Source organism: Zingiber officinale, chromosome 1B (assembly GCF_018446385.1).
Source record: "Zingiber officinale cultivar Zhangliang chromosome 1B, Zo_v1.1, whole genome shotgun sequence".
In the NCBI taxonomy this organism is placed as follows: domain Eukaryota; kingdom Viridiplantae; phylum Streptophyta; class Magnoliopsida; order Zingiberales; family Zingiberaceae; genus Zingiber; species Zingiber officinale.
Genome location: NC_055986.1, coordinates 116,594,056 through 116,615,450, shown reverse-complemented (window position 1 = coordinate 116,615,450; position 21,395 = coordinate 116,594,056). Strand labels below are relative to the sequence as shown.

Genomic DNA, 21,395 nt, shown 5'->3' with positions numbered 1-21,395 from the left:
ATGCACAGTATCAACAACCATGACCATACTTATGTTATCACTGTACCTTTCTTTCTCCCTTCCTATTCTTTCTTTTTAACAACCATGACCATACATATGTTATCACTGTACCGTATTATATTTTATAAGTGGTTTATACTTTAAGTATGGTAGTGCAAAGGTAGCCGGAAGGGAGATGCCGGCCGCAACCTTTAACAAGTAGAGGTTGATCGGGCCACCGGAAGTAGCAAATAGAGCGCAGCGTTCATGTCGGCGAGACCTGTGATCCCCATTCCCCATGTCATGTGCAGAGGCAGCACATGCGCCTCCCGGAGTCACCGATCCCCACATGCAAGATCCTGCTGAGAAGGTTGACGTAGGAGCCAAGGCACAATGAGTGGATATTGGGGTAGCTGCATCGATCGGCCAGAAAGAGAGGAAGATAGTAGGGATCAGAGGAGGAGGAGGAGAGGTAGTAGCTAATAGTGTGGGTGGGGCAATCACTAGGGCAAGCAAGGGAAGGTTGTGGGAATGTGCCAGTAGGAGGTGGAGGAAGGGAATGTGCATGGAGGAAGGGAATGGTTTCCATGGCAGAAAAGGTGATAACGCAGCTTGTAAAATTTTGTTACTTATGTAATTTCTTTTATCACTTTTTCTTTTCTCCCTTAATCTTCTATAAAAATTAATAATCAACTCTAGTTTTTTTTTTAAAAGTGGATTGATCATGTTACTACTCACTATTTGATATGCAATTTAAAATAAGGAAAGATATTCTGAATTCCGATTAACAGGTGTGAGTTATTATCTTCTATCTATCTATCTGTCTTGGTCCAAGAACGGATTAGGACAGGTGATTCAGTGAATCTTGATCCATTTAAACTTAATGACATTTTGGCTATTGTAAAATTTAAATTAGTAGCACTTTTATAATTATTCGATAATAATTTGATGAAATTTAGATAATCATTTAATAGTACTATTCAAAACTGTGATCTGTTCTAAAATTTATGAACAAAGTTATTGTAAGATCTATGCGCTAATAATTAAAAGTAACCACAGGTTGATTAGTTATAGTTGTGCATAAAAAAAATCAAGATTTTTCAAGGAAGTTAGTCTTCTAAGACTTTTTCTTAGGCTACACAAATTTAAACATAATTTTACATATTGGTGGTACTTATAATATAATTTAATAATATCTATAATATAGTTCAATAACATTTATAATATAATTACATAACATACAATGTAACATAGTAGTGCCTAAAATATATTTTAATAACATATATATTTCGCTTTGACCACTTAATTTTTCCACATTATATTGGAAATAAAATTATTCTTCGTTCAAGCTAGCGTGATAAAGTTAAATCCTTTTTGGTAATACTATTATACGAATGTTAATGTAGAAAGCAAATATTAAATACATAAATTTTTGCGATATGAGATTTATCATATATTATCATTTCTAGATTTATTACAATAATAATAAAGGACGATATAAATTGAAAATCGATCGAGTGTGTATTTTTGGAATATAAAAACGAGATCTCGCATAGATTTTAAAAGTAATTTGCTCGTACATCAATTATAATATTCTTCGTTATTTTATGAAAGAATTTAAGAAAATATTTTTAAATTATTTAATGTTCCTCTATTTTAAAAAAATATTTTTACTCCATTTAATTAACTATTAGTATAAAAATAGTTATTTTTTTATTGTATTAAATATTAAAAATTTCGGCACAGTAGTGTTTAGAAAAGGAGAAAAAAAAAGTGGGGATTTGTTCTCCGTCCCACCCAAGCAGCAGCGATAGAATTCCTCCCTTCTTCGTCACCCCCAAAACCGCCGCACGACCTCCAGACGGACCTTTTGATCGATCCATCTGCCTCCGTCTTCAATCAGGTGCGCTTCAAATCGATCGCCCAACCCATTTGCTGACCAGATTCTTCTTGCTACTCATTTCGTTATTTTATTTCCAACTTTTTTGGGTCTTACCCCCTTCGATCGACCATCGGAACCTTGTTGAATGAATTTTCCTGCCTCCCAATGATCCTTTCAGTTTCTTCTAACATCTTCGTCTTTGTAGGTTTCGTTTTAGAAATTTGGTGTTATGGATTGGTCTTAATTAGATTGTCGCCTCATTTTTTTTTTTTTTTGATTGGTGTTGGCTTTATTAATTCGAACCTAGAGTAGTTTAAATACTTGTTGTCCCTCTGAAGAATTAATTATCTGTCGCACGGGAAAACAAAAATCATCTTTTGACCAAATCAGTAAGGTTTGATCCTCATCGCCTCCCTTTTTCGTTTATTCGGACTGTAGTTTGCGTTGCTTGATGCTTTTTCTTCCTTTTTGCGATCTGTTCCAGTGTTTATTGAGGAATTCATAGTCGGAATGGCCACTGTGGTTGCTGGTGGTGGTAGTTATCTCAACTCGACAATAGAAACAGGGAACAGGAACAAGAGAAAGTTCCGAGCAGAACCACCCCAAGCAGACCCGAGCACACTTAGGAGTGCACCGCAGTCAGAGTTTCCCAATCACGATTTGTTTTCTGCGGAGAGATCCGGTGAGCTAGCCTATCACCATCATCACGCAGGTATCTGTGAAATGTGTAGGACTCATTCGGTTGCTCAGCAAGCGGGGCTGGAGTTGGATGGATTCCAGGACATTGATTGGAGTTGCATCACAGAATCCCAGCTTGAGGAGATCTTGTTGACTAATTTGGATACTGTCTTTGAGACTGCAATCAAGATGATTATCTCTCATGGGTATACTGAGGAAGTTGCAACTAATGCTGTGTTGAAGTCAGGGTTTTGCTATGGGTATAAAGATACTGTATCTACTATTGTTGAAAATGCGTTGGCATTTTTAAAGAGTGGCCAAGAGCTGGATTCTTCTCCTACAGGGAATGCTTCAAAACATCTAAGACATTTGGAGAAGCTTGTATTGGCTGATATGATTCGTGTGCTTAAGGATGTACGACCATTCTTTAGTACAGGTGATGCAATGTGGTGCTTGCTGATGTGTGATGCAAATATATTGGATGCTTGTGCGATGGATGACAATTCATCAGATGTCGTTGAAAATGACTCGAGTGCTTCTAAATCTCAGTCAGAATCAGGGTCAATCTTTAGAAATACTACATCCATAGCTCCTGAAATAAAAGATCAAAGACATAAGAAGTTACTTGATATCTTACCTTCTCCCAGGAACATTCAGCAATCAGAAACTTCAAAAGTGGCAGTGATACCAAGTCTTGAATTGGGAAAATTCTCTTCCTCAAATGAGAATGGCATGATTTCAACACCTGAAGAACTGAAGGAAAGCATGATTTCTTTATCTAATCATATTGAAGAATCTTTAGTTTCTCAATCTTCCCAAGATGAAAAGTCAGTTAGCAGTATAAAGGTTCATGTGAATAGTTCCAAAAAAGAATTTCTTGTGCGACAAAATTCAATTCATTTTGAGAAAAGCTATCATGCATTGGGATCTAAAGCAGTTATCAGAGCATGCAAACAAAGTGGATTAGGAAACTTAATCTTTGATAGAAAACACAATCCAATTTCTGGTTCTGCCAGCATAAATTTGACGAGCTCATTAAACATTGCAGAAGTGCCAAGAGTAGAAAATTCTTTGTCAGATGCTAAACTTAATCTTTCCATTGCTCATGGACACTCTCCTAGTCCCACATGCAGTGACAAAGAAGCTACAAGTCAATCACTAAAACCTACTACTAACACTGAACTTACATTGTCACTACCGTCTGGGAGTAGTAACAGTCTTAGTATTACACCAGAATGTAATTCTGACACTCCAAAATACAGCAATAGGGCTGTAAGCCATTCATGTATGACATGCAGCGATTGTGTTCCTGAGGACAAAAAGGACGAGATGTTGCTCCTATTGGTTCCCCTAATGCATGAACTCCAGGCACAGTTGCAGGACTGGACTGATTGGGCCCAGCAAAAGGTGATGCAGGCGGCGCGAAGGCTTAGCAAGGATAAAGCTGAACTCCAATCCTTGAGACGGGAAAAAGAAGAGGTGGCACGGCTACAAAAAGAGAGGCATGCTTTAGTGGACAATACCAAGAAGAAGCTTGCTGAGATGGAACTTGCAATATCCAAAGCAAGTGTGCAGGTTGAAAGGGCTAATGCTGCTGCCCATAGGCTTGAATATGAAAACACTCAGCTAAGGTTGGGAATGGAAGCTGCAAAAATGCGTGCTGCAGAATCAGCAGCAAATTGTCAAGAAGCTTCAAGAAGGGAGACGAAAACACTCAAAATGTTCCAGACATGTGAGAAACAGCAGCTTTTGTTTCAAGAGGAGCTCGCAACTGAAAAACATCAGCTGTTTCAGCTGCAGCAGCAACTTGAACAGATTGAGGATCTTCGGGATCAATCGTTGGTAACTTCTTTTGCCCTACCATGTCATTGTATTCTACTGATAGGGCAGTGCATGAAGTGTTGCACTAAGAGAAATTCCTTGAATGAAATTAATTGATCATGATGTCTACAAGTTCTTTCTAGATTTTTACTTTTTAGGTTCTTTAAAATTGATTACCTAGTGACTAAAACTTATCTCTTTTGGGCAAAGAAGGTTGACAACTTGATTACAGGGAAACATCTATAGTTGTTTCTCTTGAGAAATAGTTGACCAAATAAGATTGCGTAATATCACTTTAAGATACAAGATAGTCACATAAAAAGGGGAGCCCAGTGCACAAAGCTTTCGCCAATGTGGGCCTCCGGAGAAGTGTATTGTATTGCAAGATGCTATTTCTGCGACTCAAACCCGTGACCATCAGGTCTCAACAACAACTTTACCGTTGCTCCAAAGCTCCCCTTCAGATATAAGATAGTCACATGCCAAGAGTTATATTAAAAATAGCTTATAAAAAAAAAGGTGTTCAGTTCTGGTAACTTTGTTCCTGCCTTTAGGTTGTTTCAGGTTTCTCTAGCTATTCAAAGTGCTTATGCTCTAGATAATGTCTAAAGGCTCATGTTTCTCAGAATTAATTCATCTCAGTTAGGAGTGTAATATCTTGAGAAATGCAACAGAAATATTTTTCTTCTTTTAATTTCCAATTTGTTACTTGCAGTTTAGAGTTTTATCAATGATAGGTTAGGGAAGGTGGCAGGAAGGATGATACGTGACTAAATGAGGTAGATGATTGGATTGTTTGCAAGAAGGGACAAACAGCAAAAGGAGTTAGTGGTGGAAGTTGTTTCTTAGCATAGCATCAGTGAAGTGGCATGAAGGATGGGCCATGTGAGTGGATACTAGGACTACTCTCATCTTGGTGTCAAGGTACTTTGAGCTACAACTGAACAATTTGAGAGGTAGTTATGAATTAACATACTTATAATCAAAGAGGTTGATATTAAAATGTTGGAAATAGAAATCTGGCTTTTCAAATCATGGCTACATGCTTAAAGGGAATCACATGAAAGTGAAAAAGATAAAAAAAAAAAAAGACAAGGATAAGCATGTTAATTCCTTGGAGGGAAGTTGGAGAGAAAGGAGAGGGAGGAAAAGGACAGAAGGGAAGCGATGCTCTATGTTGTTTACTTGAAATAGGGGAATGAAGAGGAAAGGAGGGAGGGAAGTAGCATGTGGAGGAAAACATAGCACCACACCATCCATCTTCTCTCGCCTCTTCCATCCAATGTGGACTGAGCGAATTCATAGGAGAAAAAAGACCCAAAAGATCTCTCCGCTTCCTTACTGCATCAGCAACATTAAGCTGAGGAAAGCCCTATTTCCCCTTCCCTTTCCTCAAATTTGCCTTCCTTCCACAGGAATAAATAGAGCATAGGTGGGTGATTGGATAGTGCAAGTTTACTCAACAGAATTCAGTGGTGGGGAATGTAAACTGCTCCTTACTCCAGATAGTTGGTTTTAATTAGTAGGATAACTTATTCATACACAACTAATGCCAACTATAGTTACTGAACAACTGCATTGTAATATATGCCTCTACAAATTATCCTACATTGGTAGGATATTCTTTAAGAGATCTTGACGCAACTATAAAGTTGCTATCATATGACCTAGAGGTCCTAGACCCTTCTCCCGGAGAAGGGTCTATTATATACAACCTTACCTTTGCAAGAGGTTGTTTCCGAGACTCAACGAACCCATGACATTGTCATCTTATAACTACAGTGTTACATCAAAAGTAAGCCTCACATCATTTATATTACAACCCATGTTATAAAGTGCCTATCTTAGAGTTTTGATTAGTGATTATAAAAAGGTGAAATGGAAACTCTTATGTGAAATTGAAAATTTTGAGTTCAGAGGTCCTGAGATTGGATATATTTATGTAGTTCAATTTACAGCCACAAAATAAGAACAATGGAAAGTAGTAGAAATTTTGCTACTTTGAACCGTTATTCAATATGGAAAAGTTAAAGAGATCACTCATGGTGTAAAAATCTGTTACTTTATTCTCATTGCTTAAGTTATCAATATGGAATAGTTAAAGAGATGGCTCATGGTGTAAAAAACTGTTAGTTTATTCGCATTGCTTATTTCTTTATCAAGCTGAAAAATCCAAATATATTAGCTAAGATTGTTCCGATGGCAACTACTTGCAGGCAAGGTTGAAACAAGAAGAGAAATTAAAAAACGAGGCACTTGCAGTGGCTCAAGCTGAAAGAAAAGAAAGGGAGCAAATAGAGACTTCAACAAAGTCAGTGGAAAATGCATTAAGATTAGAAGCTGAAAACGACCTGCGTAGGTGTAAAAATGAAATCTGCAGGCTTGAACAGCAGATTGCACAATTGCAGCTTGTCAAAGACTCTTCAAACATTGCTCATCTACAGTGGGGAGCAGACAAAAGCTATGCCTCCCGTCTCTCCCATGGTCAGAAAAACATCAAGACCTACATGTTGTCTACAATTATCGACTTGCAGGAATCAGAAACAGATGAGCTCCAGCGTGAATGGGAATGTGTGATGTGCCTATCGGAGGAGAGGTCCGTTGTTTTCCTTCCCTGTGCTCACCAAGTTTTGTGTGTAAAATGCAATGAACTTCACGAGAAGGAAGGCGTGAAGGATTGTCCTTCATGCAGGACCCCAATTCACCGCAGAGTATTGATTCGCCCCTTGGCCTGAGTATTAGCTCCAATATGTTTTACTTTGAGCTAATGTTTCAGAATAAAAACTGTGGCTTGGAAATGAATAAGTCATGATGAACAATTTATGTTGGACATGAAGTGACTTTACCACGAGTTACCCCCTCCATGAAGTTCACATCAAACACCAATCTCTGTCGGGATGGTGTGTTTCATTCCCAGACTTTCTTACCTTCAACCTATCCTCTTAGGGTCAGGGAGCAAACTGTACGAGGATTTTAAGTATTTATTGTTGTTTAGAAGTTCACCTTCTTGCTAAAATATAATAGATCGACTTATTTAATTACTGTATTGTTTTCTATATACTATATGCTTAACTTGCATGGAAATCAGAGCGCCATGAACGTACTATAAATTATCAACCTATGCAAAGTTTTAGTTAATCATGTATTATTTTCTCAGTTCATTAAAGCAATTAGTATTGTCAAACACGTTACACTTAAAAGGTTGCGGAACACCAATCCTTTGTCACAGCTCAGTTTATTACCGAAACATCAACATTAATATATATTTTTTAAAATGATAGTTATGCCTCGAATACAATCATCGACGAGAGAACGTATTATGGGTCATATCACATGAGACAATTTCAAGTAGAGGTGTAATCGAATTATGCTGAACTCAATGTATTAAATGTATTAAACTGAACTCTTGAATGTTTAAATTTGGTTCATTTATAATCGAGTCGAATTCGAGCTTTTATCGAGCTTAAATAAATTTAATAAATATAAATTATAAATTTAAATATTCATTAAAAATAATTTATATATTTTGAAAAATTATAATATTCTTATTAAAATTTATAATTTTATTCTAATAAATAAATTTACTATATTTTTCATAAATAAAGTGTAAAATTTATAAATTTAAATCAAAACTATTATTTTTTTCATTTAAAAGTTGATTCATGAGCTTACTAACGAACATGTTCACGAGCTAACGAGCCGAGTATTATGAAACTTGAACTTAGTTTGTTTATCCTAACCAATCTCATTAAATGAGCTCAAACAAACTTTTATCGAATTAAATTTCGAATAGCTCATAACCAGCTTGGTTCATTTACACACCTAATTTCGAGGGAACCAAAAAAAAACAATTATAACCATTCATAATGGTTACGATTTACATAGATACCACAAAATTCTAGATTTCTTGACTAATGGAGCAGTAGTTAACAATGGCAGCTCAACCAATTGGCGGCCGGAAGCGAAAACATAATCTTTTGAGCCGCTGCACCGCCGAAGCTAGCTAACGCCGGCTTGTTTCCGAAACTCTCTAAGACATTTCCGCTACCCTAACCCTCGTCCTCCACCATCGAGGATCAATGAATCATCGGGAAGATATCCTCGATCGGACCACATGATCATACGGACCGGCGGCATGCAGCTAGCGTCATGAAGATAAGCTCGTTGCAGAGGATTGTGCGGGTCGACGTCGACAGTGGCACCAGGGATTTGAAGCACCACAGAGATGGTTAAGTGACTGCAGCCACGAATCAGTAGATTCTTGTAGCCGCAGAAGGCAACGATGAGGAAGCGAAGGCCGTAAGGATACAAGTGGTTACCAGTGACGAAAAGGATCATTTCTTCGGCTTTCCTGCTTCCATGTATATATACATATTCTTCTAGTATAAAGGTAAAGTGAGGAAGAAGGTCGTTGCCGGCGATCCGGCAGCGGCAGGCAGACGGAGAGGCATCATGAAGTAGCTGAAGATATATACCGACAAGAGTGGGTCGCTACTGTTGGGACGACGTCCAACAGCATCTCGATCGGCTCCTAGCTAGGCGAAGAATAAGTCCCGACGGCGAGAACAAAATTCGTTTAATTCCAAATTCGAGAGGAATTCTGTTATAATTCGTTGAGATTATGTAGGATGTCTTATGTTTTTCTAAAGCAACAAACAAGTTAATCTGAAATCCAAATTATTCCTATCTAAGTAGATTGGAATAAATAAAATTTTCAATTATTTATTAAAAAAATCAGTTATCATATAATACTCTGAGTTTTTTTTAGTCTTCAATATATCCCAATGATGATACCCAGTTAGTTAGAAGGAGACAGATTTATTACAATGAGACAGATAGAGCTGCAAATGAATCAAATCAAGTCAAATTTTATAGTATTCAAGTTTGTTTGATAAAGTAGTCAACCCAAGCTTAAAATGAACCAAGACATTAAAATGATAGTTCAAACTTGACTTAGTTTTTTTTTTTTTTTGAATTTGAGCTTGGTTTGAACTTGACTTAAGCTTGGTTCGTTTAAATGTTACCGAGATCTTAGTTCAAGTTTGTTTGATTGTCTAAAATTTTTAAATTAGTTATTGTTGATTTTTATTTTTTTTATTTATTCTGCAAGTTAAAAAAAATTATTGATAAACATAGTTCACAAATATTATTCACGAATATATTCGCGAACATTAATGAGTTGAACACATATGTGTTCTAATTTGTTCGTTTAGTTAAATGAGTTATTCAAACAATTTATTTAATTGATCTTGTGTATATTGAACGAACATAAACAAACTTTTACCAAGTTAAATACCAAACTTGTTCACGAACATTCAGGGATCAGTTTTTGGTAGACGCATGCTCTAAGAAAAAATTCCTCCCACCCCTAGGCCGTAAGGGACATTTGAGGTGTGTAATCACTTTTTACTATAATATACTATATGGAAAGTATAAAAATATACTATTTGCTCCACAATATACAATTTTGCATTAATACTCTACTCTATGTATCTTTATTTATTATTTTTACATTTAATATCTCTAGATAATTTTTATTTAATATTTTAATTAATTATAATCTTTAATTTAATTTATAATTAATATATTAATTAACTTATAATTTTTATTTAATATTTAATTTAATTATAGTCATTTTGTATATTTTTTTAACTTATCAAATGTATTTGTTTTCAAAAAAATTGCTAATAATTTTATTAAAAATTTATATTTATATAAAAGAAATAAGAAATAAAAATATGCTTTTTGAGTAATTCACTGAGATAAAATAATTCATTTTTAAGTTACTTTGAAACAGTAAAATATGCAATAATATTTTATCATCCATTACGAATTCCATCTTTAAAAGACAAAAAAAAAATAGATTTAATTTTTCACTACTATTTTTAAACTAAAATCTCAAACTTCATATCTACCATGCTTCAATTTTTTTTTTTGTTCAGCTTTTTTTTTAAAAAATTTTTATAAATGTTTCAAAAACCTTATGCCTCCTAAACAAACTATATATTTTGCAACTTTAAATTATCTAAAACATTATTTTCTTTAAAATTTGCAATAAATTGATTTTACAAGCTATTTTTTATTAAAAAAAAAACTACCTACCACGATAGATGTAAAAAAAGCTCTTATCCGCCCTTTAACCTTTGCTCAAAAGAAATTTAACTATATAATTCAAGAGCACAGTCATTTAATCTGTTGAAAGCACCGGGAAAAAAAATACTAGAAGAGGATGAATAACGCACTACTTTTTTAGTTCTTTTATAAAACATTAAAGATAAGTAACCAAATTAAAAAGAAATTGAAGTAATGCTAAGATACTTTATTTTTATTTGATTCATAATCTACTACAGCTAGTCAAGGTCTGTACTTATTGAGTATTTTCATTGAACAATTTGTTAAAAGATTCAAGTACACGAGTATTTTCATTGAACAATTTGTTAAAAGATTCAAGTACACGAATTTAAATATGAAATACAATTGACTTAGTTAATAAAAAAAATACCAACAACGTCAAGAGATCCAAAGTAGAGCATAGTATAGGATTGTAGCCATGAGGGGGGGGGGGGAGTGAACCATATGATTTTAAAAACATTTCTTTTTTGAACTTTAAAATAAATGTGCAATGGAATAAAATAAACTAAGTAAGAAAGAATCGAAACAGAAAACCAAAAATAAAGACAAGGCCAATTTTATTTGGTTTGGAGCCTTCGGTGGCTCTTACTCTAAGACCCAGGTCACTTGAACCTATCGATGGATAATCCACTAAAATTCTTTACCGGTAAACTCTCGGTAGAATAATTGAGTACAATGAAGAAAAGGAAAGTGTAACAGACCTACACTTCCTTATGCAATAAAAATAATTGACTTTAAATTAAATTATTACCTAAGACAATGATGTTGAAATGGATGTGCTTGTGTATTGATGTCGATTTGTCTGTAGCGGTCGATCGTAGTCGAGTAGTAGTAAGACAGCAACACGAGGTCGTAGCAGCAGAATGGACGTAAGAGCTCGTGTAGAAGATGATATCTCAGCCACTGGTCAAACCCCTCTTTTAAACAATATTGGAGGTGCCTCCAACAGTCTAAGGTGCCTCCAACGGTGCTTATCCGATCCGAAGACTTCAGTTTTTATCCGTGCAAAGGCGTCTCCATCAGCTCCGAGGTGCCTTCAATATGCTCGGAGACGTCTTCAATCGCCTTTAAGGTGCCTCCCCACAGCGAAACTCTATCTTCAGAACTTATCTATGTGAGGGCACCTCCACCTTATCTAGGGCGTCTCTATTCAGCTCTAAGGTGCCTCCTCGCATCTCTGAGGCACCTCTAGCACTAATCATCCTAGGCTAACTCTTTGCACTTCATTCCTGCAAGACATGTTAGTCCAAACAACAAGGGGTACCCTACAAACAGAGTTAGGACAATAAAAATAAGATAACATTACTAATTAGATTCTATCTTTCCAAGATCAGGATCTACTCATGGTTTTAACTTAGAGTTCTAAAATGGATCTAACTTGGATCAGCGCCTACAGCTCCAATGGAGCTCGTCATCACTAATCACTCTACTCTAGTGCTTATCTCACTTACCATTGCAAACTTACTCAACTCTTGACCCACCAAGTCTTCCTATTATATGTCACATTTGGACTTCATCCAGTTGTTAGGTCCCGTGAACTCAACTAGACTTTCTGTCAGATATCAACTTATATGGTCTTCCTGCCAGTTCCTAACTGGACTTCAAGTTGGTGTTAGGTCCCATTAAGTCTTTCAGTCATGTACACTTGGTAAATAGGTCAAATCACAAGTCAAACTTTAACATTTGTTATACATTAAAATCTGAGTTTAATTATTAGTGCAAACTACACCAACATATAGTTGTCAATTAACATTTTGGAGTCGTAGCAGAGTTTCGAAGCAGCTCGAGAGTCATTCAGCACAGAAAAATTATTGTTTGAGCTGCTGATCGAAGCCTTCTTTTATAAGGCATTCTGAGCGTCTAGATTCGACCTGATCTGATCCGACTCCATCGGTAATTATCCACCTCCAGACGCCTGGATCCCTTCTGAGCGTCTAGACCACTATGTGGCTGCACCTAGGTGAAACTTTATCTAAGTCATTTTTATCCCTTTATGGACACCTGAATCCCTTCCAAGCGCCTAAAGTCTTACATGTGCCAGCCAACCAAAGCGAGCCAACTCAGCGACATGCGTGGCTAGGTTCGGGACATTCTGGGTGCTTGGATCCTTTCTAGTCACCTGGACTACCGGGCACTCGGATCTATTTCAGGTGCTTGGAATCCTCTTAGTGTTGGATCATTACGCATGTGAGAAGGGGGGATGAATCACATGATTTTAAAAACTTATCTTTTTCGATCTATAAAATAAGTACGCAGCGGAAAAACTAAACACGAAAATATAACAAACACAATAACTCAAGGAGTTACTTGGTTTGGAGTCTTCGGCAACTCTTAGAGGATCACACAGACATATCAACAGGTAATCCACTAAAGATCTCTTCCAAAATCACTGGAAGAGGGAATCAAGTATAAATAAAAGAATAGAAAAGTGTAACAAGCTGCACTTTCCTTTATGTAGTAATTAAGTACACAAAGAGACTTCGTTACCCAACATTTATAGATTTAATAGATCGAGCTCTGTGTTGGACCACTTCTCAGTAGTAGTCAAACGCAACAGCATCATGAAGTTGGAGTGGTCAGAGTGTCGAATGGATGCGCAAAAGCTTATAGAAGAGTTGTGTTGAATGCACTAGCTGAAGCTCTCTTTTATTGAGTGTTGAAGGCGCATCCATGGTATTGGAGGCGCCTTCAACCATCCAACATTTATCCTAAATAGCGCATCTCTTATCGCTGACAAAGTCCTCAATGTTATCCAACTGAAGGCATATTCAATGCTATCCAAGGCGCCTTCCATCGCCCAACTCAAGACGCCTTCAAATGCTTCTAAGGTGCCTCGAGTATTGTTCACCTAAGGCATTTTGTGCTCTTTTCACATTGCAAAATGTGTTAGTCTAATAAAATAAAGTACACCCTACAAGATAAAGTTAGTACAATAAAAATAGCAGTATTAATTAGATCTTGTCTTTCCGAGATCAGGATCTAATCACGATCTCAATTTAGATTTCTAAAATGGACCTAAATTGGACCTGCGCCTAAAGTCCCTAATTAGGACTCGTCCTCACTGGAACACTCTCCTCTAGTGACTTACCTTATTTATCTTGTAGAATTGCTTGACTCTACCTTGGTCTACCAGGTCTTCCCGCTAGTTGTCAGATCGATAAACCCAACTGGACATTGGCCAGCAGTTAGGTCCCACAAACCCAGCTAGATTTTTCGCCGGATATTGGGTCACTCCTTGACCTATTTGGACTTCTACATCAGCTATCAGGTCCTCCAAACCTAGTCAGATTTCAGTCTGGTGTCAGACCAATCAAGTCCTGCACACTTGGTAGAAAGGTTATATCACACAACACATTTAACTTTAACCTATTTGTCATTCATAAAAATTCAGATTTGATCATTGATATCAACTGCATTAATAATCTCCTCCTTTTTAATGCAATGATAATCTGAGTTAAAGTTAAAAAAAAATAATGCAACAAGAAATAGTAACATGAAAATGATTAAGAGAAATTAATTGATTTTTGAATTTATTCTCTTGAGCAATTTTGGGCTAAGTTTTTTAAATTTTCTTAGTTTTCTTACTTTTTCTTACTTAAACACTAACCTTCCTCATTTGGCATTCATCAAAAATTATGCAGATAAGTAAGTGTAAGCAAATAGAAGGGAGAATGTAGAAAAATTAAAATAAGTAGGTATATCAAGCAACAAAATTTTCAAAGGTAAAGTTTTTCATAAAAACTTACAGGTCTATTTCAGGGATGAGTTAATGATAAGAATTTTTTTAAAAGTATTTAAGGAAATTTTCAAAATTTTGCAAAAGGATTCCAAAATGTTGAAAATTAAAATTTTTAAAAACAAAATATTTTGCAAGAATAAACTTTGCAAGAGTTTTGCAAATCATTTTTTAAGATAAATTTCAAAACACTTTTTAAAAGTAATTTTTTAAATAATTTCCAAAGTGGTGTTGTAAAGTTTAATTTTTCAAAGCAACTTTTGAAAAGAGTTTTTCAAATTATTTTTTCTAAAATATTTTTAAAGTAATTAGCTAAGGGAACATTGTGAAATGCATTTTTCAAGGATTTTTCTGTTGGTGCAATATCCTTAGGTCAAGGATGACCTAGTTGACTAAGCTTGAGTTGACTCAAGGTTGAGTCTTTATGTTTGAGTTTCGATGTTTGACAATACAGATAATACGTGGAGATTGTAGGTGTAATCATCCAATTGGGGAGATTGCTGGAGCAATTCCCCTCTGGTTAGGGTTTGACCAGTCTGAGTTTGAAGAAGAGTCAAGTAGGTCAAGATTAACCGGATACTTGACTGGGAAGTCCTAGTGAGTGAAGCTAGGCAGAAAGAAAAATCCTGGTGAGTGAAGCCAGGTGAAAGACCTAGTGAGTGAAGCTAGGCAGTTGAAAAATCTTAGTGAGTGAAGCTAGGTGAAAATCCTGGTGAGTGAAGTCAGGCAGGTGGAAAGTCCCGGTGAGTAAAGCCGGGTAGTGGAAAAATCCTGGTGAGCGAAGTCAGGTGAAAATCCTAGTGGTTGAAGCTAGGTGAAAGTCCTGGTGAGTGAAACCAAGCAGATGGAAAGTCCTAGTGAGTGAAGCTAGGCAGATGGAAAGACCTGGTGAGTGAAGCCATGCATGCGGAAATCTAGGTGGGTCAAAGTTGATCGGACACCTGGTGTTTGGAAGTCCAAGTGGGTCATGGAGGACCGGACACTTGGCATGAGATGGTAAGTCCAAGTGGGTCAAGGTTAACCGGACACTTAGCGCAAAGGGAAAGTCCAGATGGGTCAAAAGTTGACCGAATTCTTAGTGGTCGTAAGTCCAATAGGGAATTGGCATGGAACTAGGAAGTTCGGACGTAGTAAACTTCCGAAGGCCATAACTTTTGACTCGGATATCGGAATGAGGTGATCTTGGATGTGAAACGAAGCTAATTTCAAGCTCTATCCAATTTTCTGCTTTCCAATCAATTGGGGGGGGGGGGGGGGGGTTCAATCGATTGGTTGATGCAAATTCGTGTAGAAATGGGCTAAATCGATTGGGTAATCGATTGAAACTTCCCCAATCATTCAATCGATTGGTCAATCGATTGGGAGAGTTTCTTTGCGAACAATAAGCTTCTGAATCGATTAGTTGATCGATTGAAATCTCCAATCGATCGGCCGATCGATTGAAACCTCCAATCGATCGGCCGATCGATTAGAGCGCTGGAAATCACTCGAGAAGCCTTGAATCGATCGGGTAATCGATTCAGGGCGATTCCAGAGAGCACAGAGGTGCTTTGGATCGATCGACCAATCGATCCAAAGCCTCCCCAATTGATTGGGAGCAATCCAATTGATTGGGATTCGACCGTTGGCGTAGACAAAGTCGTTGGCGAGCATGTCTTCGAAAAACTTCTTCGATTCTTCTCCACGGGCGATCACAGCAACTCTCCACAGCGATCTTTTCTTCCTCACCGCCAGTTCTTGAAGGTTCTTGGAGGGTCATCCATGTCAAGAGGCGAGTTACAACATGAAGAAGAAGAAGCTAGGGTTTTTATTATAATCTTGTAAGATTCATTTGTATTTTGTTTCTTTCTTTCTCATTGTTGTATTGTGAGGTTGTAAGGCTTCTCGGCCTTCGGTAGTTACCGAGAAGGAGTATTTTTATAGTGGAGGGTGTGTGAGTGTGTGGATCCTTGAACTAATCATCTCTTCTTGAGGTGGATACCAATTAAATCCCTAGAGTTAGCGTTGTTGTTTGTGTTTCTTGTATTTCCGCTGCACATCATCCCAAGAAGTGAGCAACGACGAGCACGACGATCGCGACGAGCTATTCACCCCCCCTCTAGCTACATTTCGGTCCCAACAAGTGGTATCAGAGCAAGGTCGCTCTTCACCGGAATCATCGCCAGAAGGGGCAACTGTTAGAGTGTATACTAAAAGCCTAGCTTTTGTAAACATTTATTTGTTAAAATAAAAGAATCACATTGGTCAATATCTATATTTATTTGTTAAATGTAATTGTTCAATTAATTTATATAGTAGATAACATGGAGTGTAGTGTCACACTCAGAAGATCATGTTGTCGGCTCTCTATAAATTATAAACAAGTTGTTCATGACTAAGATGGAAAGGAACAAACTATCAGAATAGTCGTAGTGTAATTAAGTATTAGTTTATCTTGACTAATAAATTACACTAATACACTTTAAGTATATTGAGTAGGATCATTTAGGTAAGTTCTTTTTGTACTGACTTGGTAAAAGAACTAGACCTTAGTTATTATGGAAGTGTGTGCTCTTAATCCTAATATAATAACAAACACATATATTTAATATTTATTTCTTTGACTTATCAAAGGGTGAGGTTTAGCTCGATAAATCAATATGCCCGATAAGTTGGGAAATGATATTACTTATAGTGTGTGTTGTTGATTATAGAAGGAATTTGTGTCCTAGTTATCTAGGTTGAGAATGCCCTCAAGAGGAGCTCATAAGGATTACCATGTTAAACCCTGCAGGTGGACCTAGTCCGACATGACAATGAAGTTGAGTGGTACTACTCTTGGAGTTATATATTAATTAAGTGAGTTGTCAGTAACTTACTTAATTAGTGGGCATTCGTAATCTTAAACACAGGGAGACTAACACACTCATGATAAGAAGGAGCCCATAATGTAATTTGGGATTGGTGCGGTAGTGCGGTAATAATTCTCTAGTGGAATGAGTTATTATCGATGAACTTGAGTTGTGTGTTCGGGGCGAACACGAGATACTCAAGCTCATCGGAAGGCCAAAACTAATTTCTCCTCTAGGTCCCTGTCGTAGCCTCATTATAGCCTCAAGTCCATCCAAATGTAAGGCTCTTCTTGGTGTCCAAGACGGGGGCCGGACCATTGCTTGGTGACCAAGCAATGGCCGGCCACATCCTCTTATAGGGGCCGACCCTATTGCTTGGTGACCAAGCTTGTAGGGGTCGGCCAAGATTAATTCAAATAGGAGGGGTGTTTTAAATTTTTAAAATCTTCTCTTTGTAGAAAATTATAAGTTTTAAAAGAGAGATTTTAATTTTTAAAACTTTCCTTATTTGAATTAGGCCACATGTTTTAATAGAGAGTTTTTAAAAGTTTTAAAACTTTCCTTTTTTAACCATCCTCATGGTTTAAGAAAAAAAAGGAGATAAGTTTTAAAATTAAAATTTTCTATCATCATGTTAAAAAAGGAAATTTTATAAGAGAAGTTTTAAATTTTAAAACATAGCTTTAATTTTTTAAAACTTTCCTTTTTTAACTCTAGGAAAGAGAGCTTGTAAAATTTTATAAGAGTTTTTTCTCTTGTAAAATTTTATAAAAAAATTATTATTCCTTTCCTAAAAGATGGTGGTCGGCCACCTTGCTTGGTGCCCAAGCAAGGGGCCGGCCAAGCTTAATCCTAAACCAAATAAGATTAATCACAACTATTGATTGATGATTGATTCAATCAAGAGGAAAGAAAAGAAAAAATAAAAAGGAAAAAGGAAAAACTCTTGGATGATTTTATTTTTTATAAAAGGTTTTTCCTTATTTGCCTTGGGCAAGTAATATAAAAGAAGAGGTGAGGGGGCTTCATGTGACACAACTCTTATTCTTTTGCTTGGAGGATCTCTTGGTGGCCGGCCCTCTCCCTTCTCCCTTTCCCTTTGCTCTCTTCTCCTTGGTGGTGGTAGTGGCCGAATTCTAGAGGAAGAGGAAGGACTCTTTTGGGTGGTGTTCATCTTGGAGGATCGTCGCCCACACGACGTCCAAGGTGAGGCGAGGAATACGGAAGAAGATCTCGAGGTCATTAGCTTACAAAGAGAAGGTATAACTAGTAATTTTCTTCCGCATCATACTAGTTATTTTCTTTGTAAGAATTATAAATACAAGAGACAATTAGATCTAGTTTTTCGAAATAGTTTTTCGATTTTGTGTTTTCTTCTTTTTCGAATTTGTGATTCGATTGTTCTTTTTGGTTAACCTAGAGTTATTTAAGGAAATAAATATTAGTTTTCCTTAAAAGGCTTTGCCTAGGTGGTGGTGGTGGTTGCTCCCATATCCAAGAAAGTCATGTGCCTCGCCATGCAGTCCTAGAAGCCAATTTTAGAAATTAATATTTATGGAATTAATAACTTAGGTAGATTTGAATCAATAGTGTTAAGTTCCGCTTGCGATTCAAATCTAAACCATTAAGAACATATAAGTTAAATTTGGAATCAATGATGTTAAGTTTCGTCTGCGATTCCTAATTTAAGTTATAAAGAACACAATAGGTTATTTAAGGAAAGGTTTGACACTTGTACAAAAATTTTTGTACAGTGGAACCGGTTCGTTTTCCTAGGACTAACCTACAGCAACAAACTAGAGGGTGTAGAAGTTGGAGCAAATTCTATCAAGTCAAAGACTTCATCGTCAAGCTCAACTTCAAATGGAATTCGGAGATGGATTCGGATTCGACACGAGGGTGCCTCCACCATATGTATCCACGAGTTTCGATTCTTGGAAATTAAGAATCGAAAACTTTCTTATGATGGAGATAGAGCAATAGTTTGCTCTCATGGAAGGCTTCGAGGCTCTAAGAAATTCAAAGGGCAAGATCCTCAAGAAGAGCAAATGGAGCAAAGAGCAAATTCAAAGGAGCGAGGCAAATGATAAAGTGACCAAGCTATTGGTCAATTTGTTGCCAAGCAATATTTTGGCTCAAATTGGAGAATTCGAGAATGCCAAGGAGCTATGAAGTAAAGTGGCAAAAATACATGAGATCCCCCTCCACTGTACAAAACAATGAAGAATCCAAAGAGGGGAACTCATTGGAGCAAGACCAAGAGCAAGAGGACTCCGAAGTTGAGAGATGCTCAACTTCCAAAGAAGAAGAAGTCCAAGAAGCTTCATCTTCAAAGGAATACAATGAAAAGGGAAAAAAGGGAGCATACTCTTTGTTCCATATACAAGATGAAGATGAAGAAGCCTCCACCTCTAGGATTGAGGAGGAGCGACTTTCGGTGATGCCGGATCAAGAAGAAGGAGAAGCTTCTACATCCAGATCAAAAGGAGAAGAAGATGATGTATCCTCCAAAAATCAAGAGACATCAAATGGAGAATCAAGTGTCATCCCTACATGTGAAGGTATGAATATTTCATCTAAAAATAAAGATCATATCATATGTTTTGAATGTAGGGGGCATGGGCACTACAAAAGTAAGTGCCCTAAATTGGCCAAGAAAAATGGTCAAGCGGCACCAAAGGGCAAGAAGAAGCTCAAGGAGACCGCTCCCGGAACAAAGAAGAGCAAGGAGCACATTGTGTGCTTTTCTTGCAATCAAAAGGGACACTATCGGAGTTAATGTCCCAAGGGGAAGAAAGCGGTTAAGGCTCAAGGAGGAAGCACAACTCAAGGGGGAGCCTCCAAAGTAAAACGCAAGGTATCATTTGTTGAGCCTACCCTTTTAAATAATGGTAAAAAACATGCTAGTTCTAATTTATATCATTTTAATGTTATTTACCATAAAAATAGGAAGCATGATAGAATAAATGAAAATCATGTGGCTCTTCATGCTAAAACTATCAAACCTAAGGTTAGAAAGATAGAAAATAATTTAGGCAATAACTCTAAGGATTCTAGGTATTTGCCTAAGAAAAAGAAAAATCAAAGTGTAAATGAAAAATCTAAAGTTGAGGAGTTATGGAGAGAAAATCAAGTCTTAAGGTCAAGACTTGATAAATTGGAGAGGACTCTTAGAAAAATCACAAATGATACACAAGGGTTCAAGAGTCAAAACCTAGGTTTAGAGAAACAATGGTCATCCTATGGTCGTAAAGGTTTGGGATACAAACCTAAGGCTAAGAAGGATGCAATTTCTTACCATAGGGTTCCATATAGCTATGGAACTAACCCTAGGCCTAGTGGTCAAGTCAAAAATACAAGGGAAGTTATCCCTAGAAGTATTTTTGCAACAACAAATGTGACTAAGACTTCTAAGAAGTCTAAGAAAGTCACTAGGAAGGTCACAAGGGAAGAAATCCCTAGAGTTGATATAGAAAAAGTGACCAAGGCTTCTAAGAAGCCTAACAAGGTCACTAAGAAGGTATCTAGGGAAGTTATCCCTAGTGAGTACCTAGAGCATCCAAGGAGCTCCAATAGGTTTTGGGTTCCTAGGAGCATTTTCTCTACCCCTTAGATGGGATAGAGAGTGTCGACTCCGACTAGAAGGGTAGTTAACCCAACTTTGATGAAGTTGACACTCGGAGAGCATTTTCAAGGTTATTATTATTAACCTTTGAAAATGAAAAGGATTATCATTTACTTCTTAAATGGAGTAAAATGTGTCATAGTTTGAGTATTTGGATATAATTTTAATTGACACAAGAGATCAAGTGTAAAGAAATGTCAAGTTGGGATTTTGACATTTTATTGGGAAGTTAAAAGCAAATCTAAGCCTTATTTTAACTTGTTACTCTTTAAAAGAGTAAATTGTGCCAAAATTTGAGGAATATGCTTAACTTAAATTGGCAAATGTAGGAAAAGTAAAAGAAATGTCAATTTAGGTTTTGGCATTTTCTTGGGAAATCTTGGGCAATCTAGGTTTAAATTTTAAGATTAGCTAAGGTTTAAGAATACTTAGATAGTTAATCTAGGTATTCTATTTATGCTAATTTACCATACTTTGTTTGTTCATAAGATGTCAAGACATCATGTTTTGCATTCATGTTTTATTATGAAAAATACAAAAATATCATGTCATGTCATACATACATCATGTAGTTATAAGAAATTTTCTTTTGAGAATTATTCATCTTTGATGTATTCCGTAACGTATCATGCATTATTTTAATTCCTTGCAAATTAAGGACAAATGACATTCATTAACAAGTAACATCCTTGGTGGATGTATATAATCTCA

At 36.6% G+C, this 21,395-nt stretch overlaps 1 protein-coding gene across 1 annotated transcript; it reads left to right on the top strand.

Annotated features, from left to right (window-relative positions):
* The first annotated feature begins 1,735 nt into the window (after positions 1-1,735).
* Positions 1,736-7,401, top strand: LOC121974953 (putative E3 ubiquitin-protein ligase RF298). Its single transcript, XM_042526256.1, has 3 exons — positions 1,736-1,882; positions 2,346-4,381; positions 6,577-7,401. Exons 2-3 carry the CDS (start codon positions 2,372-2,374, stop codon positions 7,093-7,095), a joined length of 2,529 nt encoding a protein of 842 aa, XP_042382190.1. The 5' UTR covers positions 1,736-1,882; positions 2,346-2,371; the 3' UTR covers positions 7,096-7,401.
* The last annotated feature ends 13,994 nt before the right edge of the window (positions 7,402-21,395 follow it).

What these genes read in the sequence shown, in the direction of transcription:
- LOC121974953 (XM_042526256.1), top strand. Translation starts at nt 2,372, where the DNA reads ATGGCCACTGTGGTTGCTGGTGGTGGTAGTTATCTCAACTCGACAATA. An exon ending in ATCTTCGGGATCAATCGTTG is followed by an intron (nt 4,382 to 6,576) that starts GTAACTTCTTTT and finishes AACTACTTGCAG; the next exon opens with GCAAGGTTGAAACAAGAAGA.